The sequence below is a fragment of the Helianthus annuus genome, chromosome 2, assembly GCF_002127325.2.
Source record: "Helianthus annuus cultivar XRQ/B chromosome 2, HanXRQr2.0-SUNRISE, whole genome shotgun sequence".
Classification (NCBI taxonomy): domain Eukaryota; kingdom Viridiplantae; phylum Streptophyta; class Magnoliopsida; order Asterales; family Asteraceae; genus Helianthus; species Helianthus annuus.
The window spans coordinates 84,082,384-84,098,800 of NC_035434.2; the positions used below are offsets into that span (position 1 = coordinate 84,082,384).

The following is a 16,417-nucleotide window of genomic DNA, read 5'->3' on the forward strand; positions in this document are numbered from 1 at the left end:
GTTAGTTTTGTTAAATTTAAAAACGAAACAAAACGTTGAACACAATTATTTTTGTTAAATTAAAAAACAAAACAACACGTTGAACACAATTATTTTTGTTAAATTAAAAAACAAAACAAAACGTTGAACACAAATGTGTTTTGACTTTGTTTTATTCACCATCCAAAAACTGGAAAAAAAACTGTTTAAAAAGCATTCTTTAAAAATAAAAAATAAATGCCTTCTCTAACAAATTAAATAACACTTTCTTAAATACAACATTTTATAAAAATAGACAATAATAATAATAATAATAATAATAGTAATAATAATAATAATAATAATAAGAGTTAATAATAATAATAATAATAAGACAAAATTTCAAAAATAACCTTTATGTTATAAAAGGCTGGTGAAAAGACCATGATACCCTCACATCAAAGCATGTGAGGTAACTTAACTGAGTTTTTGGATGACGTTAGTTGTAAAGGTTATAGAATGTAACAAAACATGAACATAAAGGTTAGGTTTGGCTGATTTCATAGTGAAAGGTATGAATTACAGTTTAGGTATAAAATAAAGGTTGATTTGTGTCATTTAGTCAAAAAATTATTGAAGTGGCCAAAGTATAAAAAAACGTAAAATTAGCCAGCTACAAGCATCGAACTGGTGCTACAGGCTAGAAAGTAAATAATCTAATCACTTCCCTTCCTGCCCCTTTTCCTCCTAGTTGGCTTGATCTTTGTCTTGTGGCTAAAGTTAAGGATGTTGACATCCTATGGAGCTTCTCACTCTGATGAAAGTAGTTGGTCTCTTTGATTGCAAAACAAGATATATTAGAGGGCTAAACATTCTTATTCAATTTAAGAACAAGGAAGAATGTGAGAATTTTCTTCTAAGTTACTTAGATTGTTGGACTAAATGGTTTTCTTGGATCATATGGTGGGACCAAACATTTGTGCAATCTGACAGGATTGCGTGCGTAAAGATTTTTTGTGTTCCACTTCAATTCAGATACCCTAAGCTTTCTCTATTGTTTTCAAAAACATTGGGAGGTCTCTTTGGCCTTATGATTGTTTGGATGAAGACAAGAATATTGCATATGAAAGAGCATGCATTCTTGTCAATCACATGAGGTCCATCAATCCCGAGATTGAAAAGACCGCCAGACAAAACCTACTGCTTCGTTCAGCATTGAAAGGAAAAGCAATTGAAACCACAATGAACCTTTTAGACACCCAATCGACCCCAAAGCAGCAAGCACCACAACAAGCCCCAATCATTGAGATGCCACCACCCCCGTTCACAACTGAAACCCAAACCTAAACCCAACAAACTCCACCAATAGCACCGCAATCGAACACAACCACTCAATCGATACCTGCTCCAACTGAGATTTCCATGTAATTGGTGGACCACTTTACCAGTTCGAAAGCCAATTACCACCACAACCCAGAATTATATACGCTTGTGAAAGACCATATGATTCACGGTCCATGTGCTAACGCTAGATTGAGCTCTCCATGTATGGTTGATAGAAAATGTTCAAAAGGCTTTCTAAAAAACTTTCAAGATCAAACAACTTTGGATTCAAACGGATTCCCCTATACAGAAGAAGAGATGACGGTGCTTTTGTTTTCAAAAACAGTATTGACTTAGACAACAGAAGTGTTGTACCTTACAACAAAAAAAAAAAACTTCTGAAAAGATATCAGACGCATATAAACGTTGAATGGTGCAATCAAGCGGCCTCAATAAAGTATTTGTTTAAATATATTAATAAAGGCCCCAATAGAGCAATTGTTGCTCTGATTCAAAGCGATAATCAAAACGAGGAACCAACAGATGATGAAATTAAAGAGTATTATGATTGTACGTATATATCAGTTTGTTAAGTATCATGGAGGATATTCTCGAATGAAATTCATTATAGGAGTCCTTCTGTGATGAGGTTGCCTTTCCATCTTCCGGGACAACAACTAGTTGTTTTCAGCCCTGATGAAGATATTAATTACGTTTTGAACAAAACATCTTCAAGTCATCAATGTTTATATCGTGGATGGAACATAATAAAGATCCTAATAACACCATTGCACGTACACTTACATGCGTTCAGTTCCCACGTTGGTATGTTTGGAAGCTTGACAAACGTATATGGGTTCCTAGAAAAAAGGAAAATTTAGTTAGCAGAATTCATTCTGTGTCTCCGTCTATTGGTGAAGCTTACTTTTTAAGAATTCTTCTTAACAAAGTTAAAGGACCAACATCATTTTATGATATTAAAACAGTTAATGGTCGAGTGTACGATACGTTTAGAGATGCTTGCTATGCGCTTGGTCTTTTGGATGATGACTCAGAGTACGTCGAGACCATAAAAGAAGCAAATATATCAAGTAGTGCTTCTTATATTCGTAATCTATTTGCCACCATGCTATTATCAAGCTCTTTATCTAGGCAGACTAGGCCTGAATTAGTCTGGGAAAGGACATGGAAATATATGACAGACGGTTTTGTTTATAGATTGTCAAAATATCATCGAGTTGCAGGTAAATTTATAAATTAATTCTTTTTTATGTTCCAGTTACTAAAATTGTATTATTAAATTTATCTATTTTTTCATCTTGCACAACTTTATCAATTCCAGATCAACAACTTAAGAACTATGTTTTATGTGAAATAGAGAAGTTTTAAGCAAAAATAAATCATCATTGCGAAGATTTGTAACAATTCCGTACCCAGGTACTGCGTCCTTAGATAACTTTAGCTGCCGTTTGATTAATAAGGAGCTTGCATACGACAGAACGAATCTACAAAATGTTTATGAAGGCCAGTTGAATATGTTAACTGATGAACAACATGCAATATTTGAAGACATTATTCAAGCAGTTGACGGAAACAATGGAGGAATGTTTTTCGTTTATGGTTATGGCGGTACTGGTAAAACATTTTTATGGAAAACACTGCATGCGGAAATCAGATCAAAAGGTGAAATCGTATTAAACGTCGCATCCAGGGGAATTGCATCATTGTTGTTGGATGGAGGAAGAATGGCTCACTCTAGGTTTCACATACCTTTGAATCTTAATGAGGATTCGGTTTGTCATATTAAACCAGATGATGATGTAGCTAAATTACTAAACGAGACCAAACTGATTATATGGGCCGAAGCGCCTATGGTGCATAAACATGCATTTGAGGCGTTGGATAGAACTATGCATGACATTTTCAATATCGAAAATTCACGCAAATCTGATATCCTGTTTGGAGGTAAGGTTATCGTTTTTGGTGGTGACTTTCGACAAATATTACTTGTTGTTTCAAATGGTGGACGACAAGAGATCGTGAATGCCGCATTATGTCCGTTGCTAAGGTTAACTAGAAACATGAGGTTAATCGTTGGAAGATCTACATCGGAAAACTAAGAGATAAATAATTTTGCGAAATGGCTTTTGGATGTGGGTGAGGGAAATGTTGGTGGTTCGAATGATGGAGAAGTAACAATCGAAATACCACCGGATCTTCTAATTGACAACACATCTTACCCAATTTCTTGCTTAATCGATTTTGTTTATCCATTAATCTTGGACAACTTCAATGATCGTAATTACTTTAGCGATAGGGCTATACTTGCCCCTAAGAATGAGGTTGTGCATGAGATTAATGACAAATTGTTGTCGCTATTCGCAGGTGAAGAAAAATAGTACCTTAGTTCTAATAGTCTTTGCCCGACTGAAGATGCAAATCCTACACAACAAAGAATATACTCACCGGATGTGCTCAACGGTCTAAAAGTATCCGGCTTACCAAATCATAGGTTAGTGCTTAAAGTCGGTGTTCCGATATTGCTATTACGAAATACTGACCAACAAAATGGTTTGTGCAACGATACAAGGTTAAAGGTTACAAAACTGTACAACCTTGTAATTGAAGCGGAGATAATTTCAGGTGGAAATATTGGTACTCGCACATTCATAGCTGGAGTTAATTTAATCCCTTCAGATGGAAAGATTCCTTTCGCGTTTCAAAGGAGACAATTTCCAATAGCTGTATGTTTTGCAATGACGATCAATAAAAGCCAGGGCCAGTCGCTATCAAAAGTTGAGTGAAGCTACTAGTACTTGACAACGAAGGCAAACCTACAAATAAAACTACTAATGTTGTATATAAAGAGATCTTCAATGAGTTGTGAATTTTTATGGGGGTGTTCATGGGTCGGTTTTGGCCTAAAACCATAACTATAACCGCGATGTCGGTTAACGGATAACCATAACCATAACCGATCGGATATGGGGTTTTGATTAATCGGTTTTGATGGTTATGACGGATCGGTTATGGGTGGTTAACCATGAATTTAGGCCTAACTAAAATAGCTCATTTTTTTTAATATGGAATAAATTGTTATTACATATTTCTATATATTAGCATATTAAAAAGTATTATAAATACATATAATCTATAGGATTAATACCGAATATTCAAACAAAGTGATGTGATATATTCATATAAATTCAAATAAACACTCAACCAAAATGATATGAAATAACCCTTAAATACTAAAAACGTTCAACAAAAAACATCAAATATTAAAAAAATGGTGAAAAGTCCAAATCCGACTAAGATTTACTACATATTGGTTCGGTTCGGTTATGGTGGGTATGGAAATATTGATAACCATAACCAACCTGCTACTTTCGGGTTTCAAAAAAATCAATAACCGACCCACCGATTTTTGATTTGGTTCGGTTTTTTCGGTTCGGTTTTATTGGTTAATTTGGTTTGGGTCGGTTATTTTGGTTTTTTACACACCCCTAGTATTCATGTATTTCAATAATTTTCTGTACTTTGTATCATTTCTGTTAATATTTGAATGAATATATAATTAAAATATTTACGTCAACACTATTAAAATTAGGGGTGCTAAACGGGTCGTGTTCGTGGGTTGGCGGGTTCAAACCGACCCGAACCCGAAAATTTTATACGAACCCGAACCCGAAAATTGTGTCATACCAATGAACCCGAACCCGACCCGAATATTCATGGGTTGACCCGAACAAGACCCGTACAACCCGAAAACTTTTATTTTTTAATTTTTTTACACAAATTAATATATTAAATTTAAAGTTTACTTAAAAAACACAAATGTATATAATATTTAAATTATAAAATCTTATGTGAATTTCTTTTCTTAAGTTATAATTATAGCAGAAAATACATACCCAATTTAATTTATAACATAAAACGTATTGTAAAAAAATATTATATAATATAAAGGGGTTAAACGGGTCAACCCGTTAACCCGAACCCGACCCGTTTAGCTAAACGGGTTCGTGGGTTCAACGTGAAACTGACCCGAACCCATTTAGACTAAACCTAAACCCAAACCCATGAATTTCGTGTTAGGTTCACGTTGTGTTTTCAGGTCGTGTCAGAAATTCACACCCATAATTAAAATATAAATATTTTTTTGTGTAGCACATACACGGGTACTTGGACCAAATAAAATAGCTTCTAAAAAGATGCTGGATGGAAAAACAAGAAGTTTACCTACCCGTTCTCAAATTGTCAAACCCCCCTTCTCCAACAAAACCTACAGCATCTACCTGACGCCGACGACCACCTACGCAACGCCGGCGACAAATCTGTGGGATTTTGGATGAGGTTTGTTGACAGCGCCTCCTTCTGCCATTGAAACAAACAAGGTTTTCTTCTCTGTAGATTATTTTCCACTTTATTTTGTTTGATTGGACAAATCAGATTATGGCCTCCTTACTTGTGTTTTTTCTTTTCTTTTAGAGTAATGTTTTTTTTCAGCAATGTTAGTCAAAGTGTCTGATCTGATCATCCTTGTTTGGGTGAAATGTTGCTCATGTGCTCTTGCTAAAATGTGGTAAAATAGTAGAGGAGATGTGAATAATTTTGATGTTACAAATAGAAAGTATTTGAGAAATGAGAATGATAGTATCAACTTAATTAATGCGTGGGAGTTTTGTATGTCAATGACAGTATCAACTTGTTTGTTTGCTTGCAGCATATCATTCATTTATTAAGGTGTATTATATCAATTCTCTTGTTCATTCAAACGTTGTGCCTGCCAAGTCAGGCCAGGCCTCTTCTTACTGGTTCAACATAAAATAGTTATTTGATACAGTCAGTCAGTCATTCATTCAGAGGTCAAACCAACACAGAAATTACTGGCTCTTACCCATTCAGGCCTCTTACTGCACCAAACAGCTGCCCCTTACTCATAAATCTGAATTAGAAAGTATCATAGTTGTTAAAAGCCATCGCCTCTTGCGCCTAGGCCCATTTTTCAGGCGAGGCGAGGCATTTGCGCTTTAAGTCGAGGAAATTGCGCTTTAATTCTCAAGTTGATGGTTCAGGCACACATTCCGGCCAAATTCTCTAAATTCCGACAAGATTCTAGCTAGATTTCTACTTTTATCCAAGGAAAACTACTTGTCTACACTAATACACTAATATTTTAGAACTTTTGGTACTAAATAGATGATATAAAGTGTTATATAATTGATTTTGTTTATTTTATTTGAAGAATAGCATTCTTTTTCTAATACATAATATATTTTTAATTTTTTTCATTATGCGCTTTATTTTTCTCAAGCCCTCGCTTTTTTTGCGCTTTGCGCCTAAGCCCCAGGCGAGGCCTATGCGCCTTGAGTGCGCCTAGCGCCTTTAATAACTATGGAAAGTATCTTCTAATTGTTGTGTCTTGAAAAATTGAAAATTTTTAATTCACAGAGCTGACTATGGAATTGGGAAATTCTTATAAATCTGCAGAGCAACAAACAAGAATTGTATGTCTATCCTTGTTCTAATTGGTGGTGAAAGAAGGTGTTGAAGAAGATTGGCAGGCAAGGGCAACAACAAGTATGTTCTCACATAATAAAACTGTTAATTGTTGACAGATTGTTCTTTGCAATTTCTAAAATGCTCTGATTGGGACGAAATGTTGTCACCTCTCCACAAGCTTCACATCAGGAATCCTACCTCTCTTGTATGTTCTGTGAAATTGTCATTCTACAACCTCACCACCATCACTCCTCCTGCCGCAGATGATGATGCCTCCAGCCTTTCTTTCCTCATCCTAAAGTTAGACCCACAAGCTCTAACCCATAATTTAGAATTCAACTCAGTCTACTGGACGCCCGACCTAGTGAACAAGATCTTAAAACACCTATGGAACCATGGCCCCAAAGCCATCCAATTCTTTAACCTTCTTGAACGCCACCCCACGTACACCCACTCCGCCGCCTCATTTGACCATGCCATTGACATTGCTGCCCGATTGCGCAACTACAAGACCGTATGGGCACTTGTTGCCCGAATGCGGAAACGAAGGGTCGGTCCAAACCCTAAAACATTCGCCATTATAACCGAACGGTATGTATCTGCTGGAAAACCCGACAAAGCCGTTAGAGTTTTCTTGTCGATGCAGGAGTATGGCTGTCAACAAGATTTGAACAGCTTTAACACGTTTCTTGATGTTTTATGCAAGTCTAGACGAGTTGAAATGGCGTATAACTTGTTTAAGGTTTTAAAGAGAAGATTTAGAGCTGATACGATTAGTTATAACATAATTGCAAATGGTTTTTGTTTGTTAAAGCGAACACCTAGGGCTTTGGAGGTGTTGAGGGAGATGGTGGAGAGTGGTTTAGAGCCAACTCTCAAGACGTATAATGTGATTCTTAATGGGTATTTCAAGGCGGGTCAGGTTAAAGAAGGTTGGCAGTTTTTCTTGGAGATGAAAAGGCGAAGAAGATGTGAGATGGATGTTGTTACCTACACAACTGTGGTTCATGGGTTTGGGGTTGCAGGTGAGATTCAAAAGGCGCGCCAAGTGTTTGATGAAATGATTGGGTTAGGGATACTTCCTTCTGTTGCCACTTACAATGCATATATTCAAGTTCTATGCAAAAAAGACAATGTGGAGAATGCTATTTTGGTGTTTGAGGAGATGTTGAAGAAGGGTTATACTCCTAATGCAACAACGTACAATGTAGTGATCAGAGGGTTGTGTCATGTTGGAAAGATGGATAGGGCAATGGAGTATTTGGATAAGATGAAAGATGATGAATGTGATCCGAATGTTCAAACTTACAATGTGATCATTAGGTATTATTGCGATGAAGGTGAAATCGACAAGAGTTTGAAGGTTTTTGACAGAATGGGTAATGGTGAATGTTTGCCCAATTTGGATACATACAATGTTTTAATAAGTGCAATGTTTGGGAGGAAGAGATCTGGCGATCTAATGGTGGCAGGGAAACTGCTGATAGAAATGGTGGATAGAGGGTTTATCCCTCGTAAGTTCACCTTCAATCGAATCTTGAATGGCCTTCTGCTTACTGGAAATCAGGATTTTGCCAAAGAGATACTTACAGCACAGGGCAGATGTGGTCGTCTCCCTCCTCATCTCAGATTATGATACAAGTTTATTTTGCCAAAGTTTCTGGAACATGTGTCTTGTTGTGATGTCGGTTGAAAAATGTTGTTGGATATTGGATATTGGATATTGGATAGGCATTCTATATGAGAGCTTTTGCCGGCTTAAGGGGCTTCATATTACTTCATCGGTCTCATATTATAAGCAGTGTTGGAAATATTTCAGGCAGTGACTACTGCTAGCGGGTGCTTTGCGGCTTCTTGCTGCGTCTCGGTCAAGGAAATCAGGTACCATATCATTTTTATATCTTATTATATAAACAGTGTCGCTCAACTTGTTCAGATCTGTTCTTTTTTTTGTTAGCATTTGATAATGATGAGTTTATGGTTGCAAGAACTAGAATCTGATTCTATCTATACAACACTCCTTTACCATGCGTATCACACATATTTGTTAGCAATCGAACCCATAGTTGTTAATAGCGAATAGCGACAAGAGACCTATATGCTACATAGCGATTAGCGAATAGCGACCGCTATTTTATATATAGCGATACACTAGAAAAAGAATTTTGAAAATTTTTATATGTATATTATATCAAAATACCTTGGTATATATGCTATTTTACATGTATATTTAACAAAAACATATAAATCCAGCTATTTTATAGCTAAAAAAAACTGTCGCTATTGGTCGCTATGACCCAAATAGCGACAGTCGCTATAGCCGCTATTGGCAACTATGATCGAACCCTGGTTTTTCCGAGGTTTGGTGTGGCTCAATAATATCAAATCTTAAGCAGCGGAATTAAAACACGGGACTTCATTAAACCTGAAAAACGTCTAGGTTGGTTTTCAACCTCCAAATTACAGTAGCGAGTGTTCATAATACTACTGCACTCATACAGGTTTAAGCGATTACAGTCACTTGGTACTGTATTTTGGAGGTTGAAAACCAATCTAGACGTCTTTTTTGGTTTAATTCTAAGTCCTATGTTTTAATTTCGCTGCTTAAGTATTGATTTGATATCAATGAGCCGAACCAAACCTCGGAAAAACTGGGTGTGAGTGTTTGACACATGGCACACCATCACCACAAAGTGTTTTAGCCTTGTGAAGTGGCCACTACTCTGATCCTATCTGCCCCTGAATTAATTATATATCTTGCCTAATGCCTTATGTTAATCATCTGATAACAGTTTAGCATGTCACTGATTTACAGTTTCTAATTTGTCATTTTAACTACATATTTTTTTTCATTTCTTCAAACATGATGCATGCAATCGCCTCTGTTTTCTACTTTACATATCTGAAACCATTATACCGTAACAAAGTTTGCTGGATTGTAATGTTGGTTTTTGCTTTCAAGTTTCCAGACCAATTAAGTAGTGACGTAAGTTTGATTGAAAACCTTTGTGAACAAGAGCCGCGATCCTCTATTTGTTTGACGCTTTTAATATTCCGTTGGCCCAACATATGTGAAAAGTAGAAGAGATAATACATGATTCTGGTTCTATTCACCCTTGTTTGCTCATCAAAAGTGCTTCAACTTGCAGCGGCAACACTATCCGTACAAAAGTGTGGCGCAGTCTTTATTTTTTAGGTAGTTTTGTTCAAGTCTTTTTTGTAATGCACCCATGCATATAGAGCTTCCTTGCTTATATTTATTGTGATTATCTGTAAATTGATTCGCCTTTTTGAGTCAGATCTGGGAGTGTGCAGCTTGTAAACATTCTTGCATTGATGGAAGTATGGAAAGAAAAAAAACATGGGTTTTTTTTTTCAAACACTAGGAATTGTTTTTTTGTAACATTTTTTTGGGGATGCTGCTTCTAATATATATATTTGATTCTACTTGAATTTTGTAATATGCAAATCATAAAATTAGTTCCTTTTTTTCAGTACAAATAAATGGTATGTTGCTCAAAATGCATTTGATTGGTGACTGTGAACTGAACTGCCTTTGATGTCTATATAATGATTTTTATCTGTGGTCTGATTGTGACATGGTAGTTGGATTAAAAACTTTTGTTCCTGCAGATATGATCAGTACAGATGGATATAATATATGAACCAAAGGGGTTGCAGCTCGTTAAATGCGTTTGTTAAGGAGATTAGGAGAATGTTGAGATACTAATGGCTAAGCATGTGTCCTATTTGTTAATTGAAACTTTGGTAATTAGGAAGGAAAGTGGGATAATGCTCAATCGTGATCCATGGGTTGTATTTCGGTCGTCTCAAATCAGACAACGAGTCGATTTGGTTATACTCAACTTAAATGGGTCAATTTAGGCAGGGCCGTCCTTGAGAACTGGGGTCCGTTTCCCGTGCCCTATGCGAGTAGAGAAAGTGGGCCCTTGTTATTAACTTATATATAATATATGAACCAAAGGGGTTGCAGCTCGTTAAATGCGTTTGTTATTCCCAGGTGGTGAGGGTTTAACTTTCAAAGTGTGCAAAATGAACTATCTAGGAGTAGGTTAGTTTTTTTTTTTTTTTTTTTTTTTTTTTTTTTTTTTTTTTTTTTTTTAAAGTTAACTATTATTCACAGCATAGCTATTCCTGAGTTGGATGAGAACAAGTATGTCAATGAGACTATTCGGGTGGAATATGAATGGAAACCACCGAGATGTGCCCACTGCTGTGTATTTGGGCATGATTCTGAGGAGTGTCCAAAATGCATTCGATTGACAGTGAAACCTCCTACAAACAGTCCGAAAGTAGATGAGGATGGTTATACGTAAGTCAAGACAAAGAAGAATGTTAAGAAGAGCGGTTTTCAAATTAACAATCAAAAGCCCAAGTTTGAATATAGACCTGTGGATAAAAAGAAAAAGGCGGTGAGCTCTTCCGACGTGAATGCGAGGTGCAATAGTTCATCCAAGGTTCAAACACACAATTCGTTTAGTGCTCTTGGGTTCGTTGAGGGGAATGGGGGTTCCTCCCAGGGGAGATATAAAGGGGGTCGTGAGCTAAATGAGGAGTCTGATGATGACGAGGTAGAGGTTGTATATGATGAATCCAATGAGTTTTTAACATCGGGTACTCATCCTACGGCTTCCAGTACAGGGGCAAGCACCTCTCAAGTAAAGTCTAATGGATAGGTGGCTCCTGTTTCATGCTAAGGGGCTGCCGGTTGGTAGCCATTTCATTTTTGATGATGGCGGTTGACGTCGTTGCTTGATTTTTTTAGTTTGTCTACTAGTTAGTCATATCATGATTGTAGTAGACTAGTTTGAGTTGGTATGTTGGTTTTGTTTGTTTTTTTGCTTACATATATGGGGCATGTCCTGTATATGAACTAGTGGGGAACTCATCCTCACTACTTGTACTTATTTAACAGTTGTCTATAATAGAATCACCGGGGTAACCCTTTACCCAAAAAACTATTATTCACAGTAGCCCAACAGAAAACAGAGAACAACCGGATTACATCACTTTGAAATTCAAACAAAATTATCTATATGATAACAAATTGGAGCATTTGGTAGTAAGAGAATTTTTGTTTGGAAAGTATTTGACTTTTTAGACTAATCTTATTCCTATATTAGTTGAATACTTTTATATGGAATGATATACAAAACATATGATTTAATATTTTTACAAAATAAATCTTTTTTTTTTGTGTGAAAGCTAACAGAGTTAAAAGTTCGACTTTTTCAATGGTGCATTAAATAAAATGGTTTTTCAGCCACATTGAGTGAGGTTTTTAAAGCCCAATTGAAATATGGAGGGTGGAGGCGGAAACAAAACTTGGTAAATTATGTCTTATGAACGAAAAAAAAAAAAAAAACTTGGTAACTTATGTCTTATGAACGTAAAAAAAAAAAAAAACAGAGAGAGCGCGCGCGCTATGAGGCAGGGCTGTAATTGAACCAAACGAACACGAATTAGGCCATGTTCATGTTCATTCATTAAAGAAATTAACATGTTTGCGAACTGTTCACGAACGCATACTGGTCTCGAACACAACACAAATGAACATAGACGAGTAAAAACGAACATTTAACTTGAAAATAAAAAATAATAACATTGTTAACCTTAAACATTGGACATAAGTAGTTAAATACAAACATCAAATGATAAATCAAAACACAAGTTTACTACAACTACCAAACGATGAATCAAGTTTAACTAACTTAAACATAATTATTCAAAGTTTAACTAACTTAGACATAAATGTCACAAAGTTTGTTAACTAACTTAGACATAATTATCCAAGTTTTCAATATGTTTAGATAAAAGGTTTATTATCTATTGTTTTTAATATAATCAAACAAACACGAACGAACATGAACAAACATAACCGAACATATTACCGAACGTTCATGAACGCAGTCGAACGAACAAGATATTTGTTCATGTTCGTTCGCTAAGCTAACCGAATAACAATTTTTTGTTCGTTCATTAAGCTAATTGAATGAACATAAACAAACTTACCGCCGAACAATTTATGAATTGTTCGCAGAACGTTGGTTCGTTTCAACCCCCTATTCTGAGGATCTGAGGAACAACCCTAGAATCTCACTTTCCAGAAGCCATTGCTTTATCTGTTGAACCACAAAATCATTTGGTAGATTATTTTCTAAAATAAATTTAAAAGTATGTGTATAATAAATTAGACAATTTTGAGCCCCTTAAGATCGTAGGCTCTGCGTGGTTGCACCTCCCACATAGGCCCAAGGCCAGCCCAAACTTTAGGTCTTCTCAGTTTAGACAACGGTAGGGGTCAGCAGAAAACCGAAATAACCAAACTGTAACCGAAATAACCGAAGAAACCGAACCGAAACAAAAACTGACGGTTCGGTTTTCAGATTTTTAATAACCGAAAATTTCGGTTCGGTTTTCGGATAACCATTTTCAAAAACTAAAAAAAAAAAAAAAAAACCGAACCAAATCGATAAGTTACAATTCATATATTTTTATAGAGTGCGGTTAACATACATTAAGCCTTATCGTACTTCACGTACGCGACACCAGTAACCGTCGGATCAGGGCACTAATCACGCATAAGACACAAAATAACGCATGGGATCCATTTTTTGGTGATAATCACGCATGGAGGGGGGGGGGGTGATAATCACGCATGGAAAGTATAATCACGCACGTTATGATTGTAAAAAAAATAATCACGCACGTTATGTTTTTGTCGCGTACGTTAATGTAGGTTAAGGCGTTTTGTACATTATACTTTCTCTATTTTTATATTTAAGTTTAAATTTTTAAGTGTTTAACCCAATGCTAGTAGAAATTATTAATTTTATTCTTGATGTGAAGTGTTTATAATAAAAACTTTACATGTTTATTTATAATATAAATGATTTATTTACTACCTACAAGAAATAATAAAATTTAATATAAAAATTAAATGATATTCAAATTATTAAAAGAAAATATCTTAATAAAAACTTTAGAGAAACATAAAAATAGATTAGAATGTTACGTTTATATAAACAATATTAATTAAAGAGGTTAACTATAATAACTTAGAAGTAAACATATAAGAAACAAATCTTATATTTTAAATTATACTTATTATTTTTTGAATCTTACATAATTTTGTTTCAAAAACCGAACCGACGTAAACAACAAAACCGAACGGTTTTAAAAAACCGAAAACCAACATTTTGGTTTTGGATTTGCCCAAAAACTGAATCGTGCACACTCCTAGACAACATATCAATAATTGAAAATTTGGTAGTTGGAAAGAGTTTTGAAAATGATCGTCAAAAAGAAAGTAGGGTAAAGTAGAAGGTTCACGTAATCGACGATGGATCAATAATTGAAAATTTGGAGGCTAGGAATGTCACACCCCAACCGATGGCGGAAACATCGGGGCGTGGCACTGAGCGAAACAGATTGTCCAAAAGTTTCCATAACAACTACGATTACCATTTATTTAAAGCATCACGTCCCATACCATGACATAAAGAGTAACATAATTATTACAGACAAAGTCAAGACAAATTGTTCTGTTTCGACAACTCAGAATTTAAGTACAGACAATTCGTTTATTTGTTTCTAGACCTTTCCGAGCCTCGATTTCACAGCAAGCCAAGCATTTAAACATCTTAAGCACCTGCCACATACGTTAAAGTAAAAGTCAATACACATAGTATAAAGGTGAGCATACAAGTTTAATAGATATAATAGAGTTCGAAATCGTTTACGCATAACCAGCACGTACACAATGTGAAATGAAGCACGTAAGTTATCGACATGATCCTATCAATACCAATGACTGCGGGTTGACTGCCCGAGGCAGTTCGCAATACACACTCACCACTGTGAGCCATGTAATTAATTGTCCTTAACAACCCTGAGTGAACAGGTGCTGAGTCAAAACTATAGTACTATCGTTGCTAAGGCAGGTAGACAGCAATCCATGTGTAAACATAACAAACAAGCATTCATTAAGTCACATATAACATGCGGTAACAGTTAGCGTTAAAGTATTGCGTAGTGTGTTCGATGTGATTTAGAATAAGAAACGTATGTAACACCCAAAAGTGCGTAAAGCAAAAAGGGTTCGAGTATACTCACAGCGATGAATGGATTTAAGGGAGCGCTAGAGTAAGATTAGCCTGATCAGAACGATAGCACAAACGATAAGCGGCACGCAAAAAGGTGTAAAGTGTCAATGGATCGGACGGTAATCCGATCGGATGGCCAGTCGATCGGGTGACAATCCGTTCGGATGGTCACCCGATCGGGTGACCATGCGATTGGATTATTACCCGAAATCAGTAATCTCTTGGATAGAATCCAGATCTTGAACCAACACAACACTAAGAATGAGTAGGAGGTTAGAACAAGCTCCGATTCCATCGGTTTGAGTGCATTGAGTGTAAAGAGTTGAAAGAAAGTTAGAAACCATCTTTCAATCCCTTTTTCACCATGAATATGTTCAGATCTACGCAAGATCTTTGTTTATTTATGTGGAAATCGTTCAGATTTAAGTTGTTCTCGAAGGATTGAAGCCAAAACATGAAGTTCTTATGAACACCATGATGACATCATCCTAGAACACCTCAAATCTAGTGATTTCACGGTTAAAAGTTTATTCAAAAGATATAGAGGTGTAGGAGTGCATGTAGATCAAGAAAGTACAAGATTTAGGTTGAAAACTTACAAGAATTGCGAGAAATCGGAAGAAAAGTAGGCCGGAGCGAGCTGGTCGAGTGAGAGCTGTCAACATCAAGTGATGTGACATATGAGGGTATTTATAGGGTTTCCATAAAAGGAAAGTGGGGGAGTGGCTGGTCGATCGGGTGGCAACTCGATCGGTTGGCCACTCGATTCGAGTGATTGGCGCGACGAGTTTTGCTGTTCGATTCGCGTGTTGAGCATTGCGATGCGATAGAGTTTCCCATTTAAATTACTTTTAATCCCAACTACTATATCTAACATACAATCATCCTAATTAACTTGCGTTTAGCGTTCGCGATTCGATTGCGATTGAGTTGCGATTGCGTGTCGATTGATCACCACAACATAAACATAAATAAACATGCACAAGTAACACATAAGTAGCACACACACGTAAAACAATATCCAGAACACATAATTCGAGTTGCGAGTGCGATTGCGATAAGCGATAAAGCGATAAAGCGATAAAGCGATAAAACATGCGATAAACACCGATTAAACCTCGATTATTAACAAGTACTCCACATATTACAACTAACGTAAAAGCATAAAAAGACTATCTATAAGTTAAAGAAGTCAAAACAGGAATTGAGCAAGGAGTGACAGTTCGCAATTAGCAATCTTTTCTTCCTTTGACTTCAATCAATCTTGACTTTGACTTTGACTTTTGAAACACGAGGTGTTACAGCCTCCCCTACTTAAGGGAATTTCGTCCCGAAATTAGGTCGAAGTCGTAACAAACAACTGCGGGTACTTCGCCTTCATGTCGCTTTCGAGTTCCCAAGTGAACTCGGCGCCTCGTTTGCCTTCCCATCTGACCTTCACAATGGGAATGCGCGAGCGTCTGAGCTGCTTGGTTTGGCGATCCATGATCTCGACAGGCTTTTCC

At 36.3% G+C, this 16,417-nt stretch overlaps 2 protein-coding genes across 10 annotated transcripts; both read left to right on the plus strand.

Annotated features, from left to right (window-relative positions):
- Nucleotides 1-2,038: 2,038 nt before the first annotated feature.
- On the plus strand, nucleotides 2,039-4,085 carry LOC110893324. The gene is made up of 4 exons (XM_022140438.1): nucleotides 2,039-2,525; nucleotides 2,719-3,246; nucleotides 3,403-3,666; nucleotides 3,715-4,085. Exons 1-4 carry the CDS (start codon nucleotides 2,039-2,041, stop codon nucleotides 4,083-4,085), a joined length of 1,650 nt encoding a protein of 549 aa, XP_021996130.1.
- A 1,398-nt stretch (nucleotides 4,086-5,483) lies between these two features.
- Nucleotides 5,484-11,134, plus strand: LOC110918438 (pentatricopeptide repeat-containing protein At1g74900, mitochondrial). Of its 9 annotated transcripts, none has more exons than XM_022162759.2 (4): nucleotides 5,484-5,678; nucleotides 6,736-8,667; nucleotides 10,420-10,858; nucleotides 10,931-11,134. In XM_022162759.2, exon 2 carries the CDS (start codon nucleotides 6,944-6,946, stop codon nucleotides 8,420-8,422), a length of 1,479 nt encoding a protein of 492 aa, XP_022018451.1. In that variant the 5' UTR covers nucleotides 5,484-5,678; nucleotides 6,736-6,943; the 3' UTR covers nucleotides 8,423-8,667; nucleotides 10,420-10,858; nucleotides 10,931-11,134. The 9 variants fall into 9 exon arrangements, with proteins under 9 accessions (XP_022018451.1, XP_022018449.1, XP_035842347.1 ...); XM_022162757.2 differs by having other exon boundaries at nucleotides 6,775-8,667; XM_035986454.1 differs by having other exon boundaries at nucleotides 6,775-8,667; nucleotides 10,936-11,134.
- The last annotated feature ends 5,283 nt before the right edge of the window (nucleotides 11,135-16,417 follow it).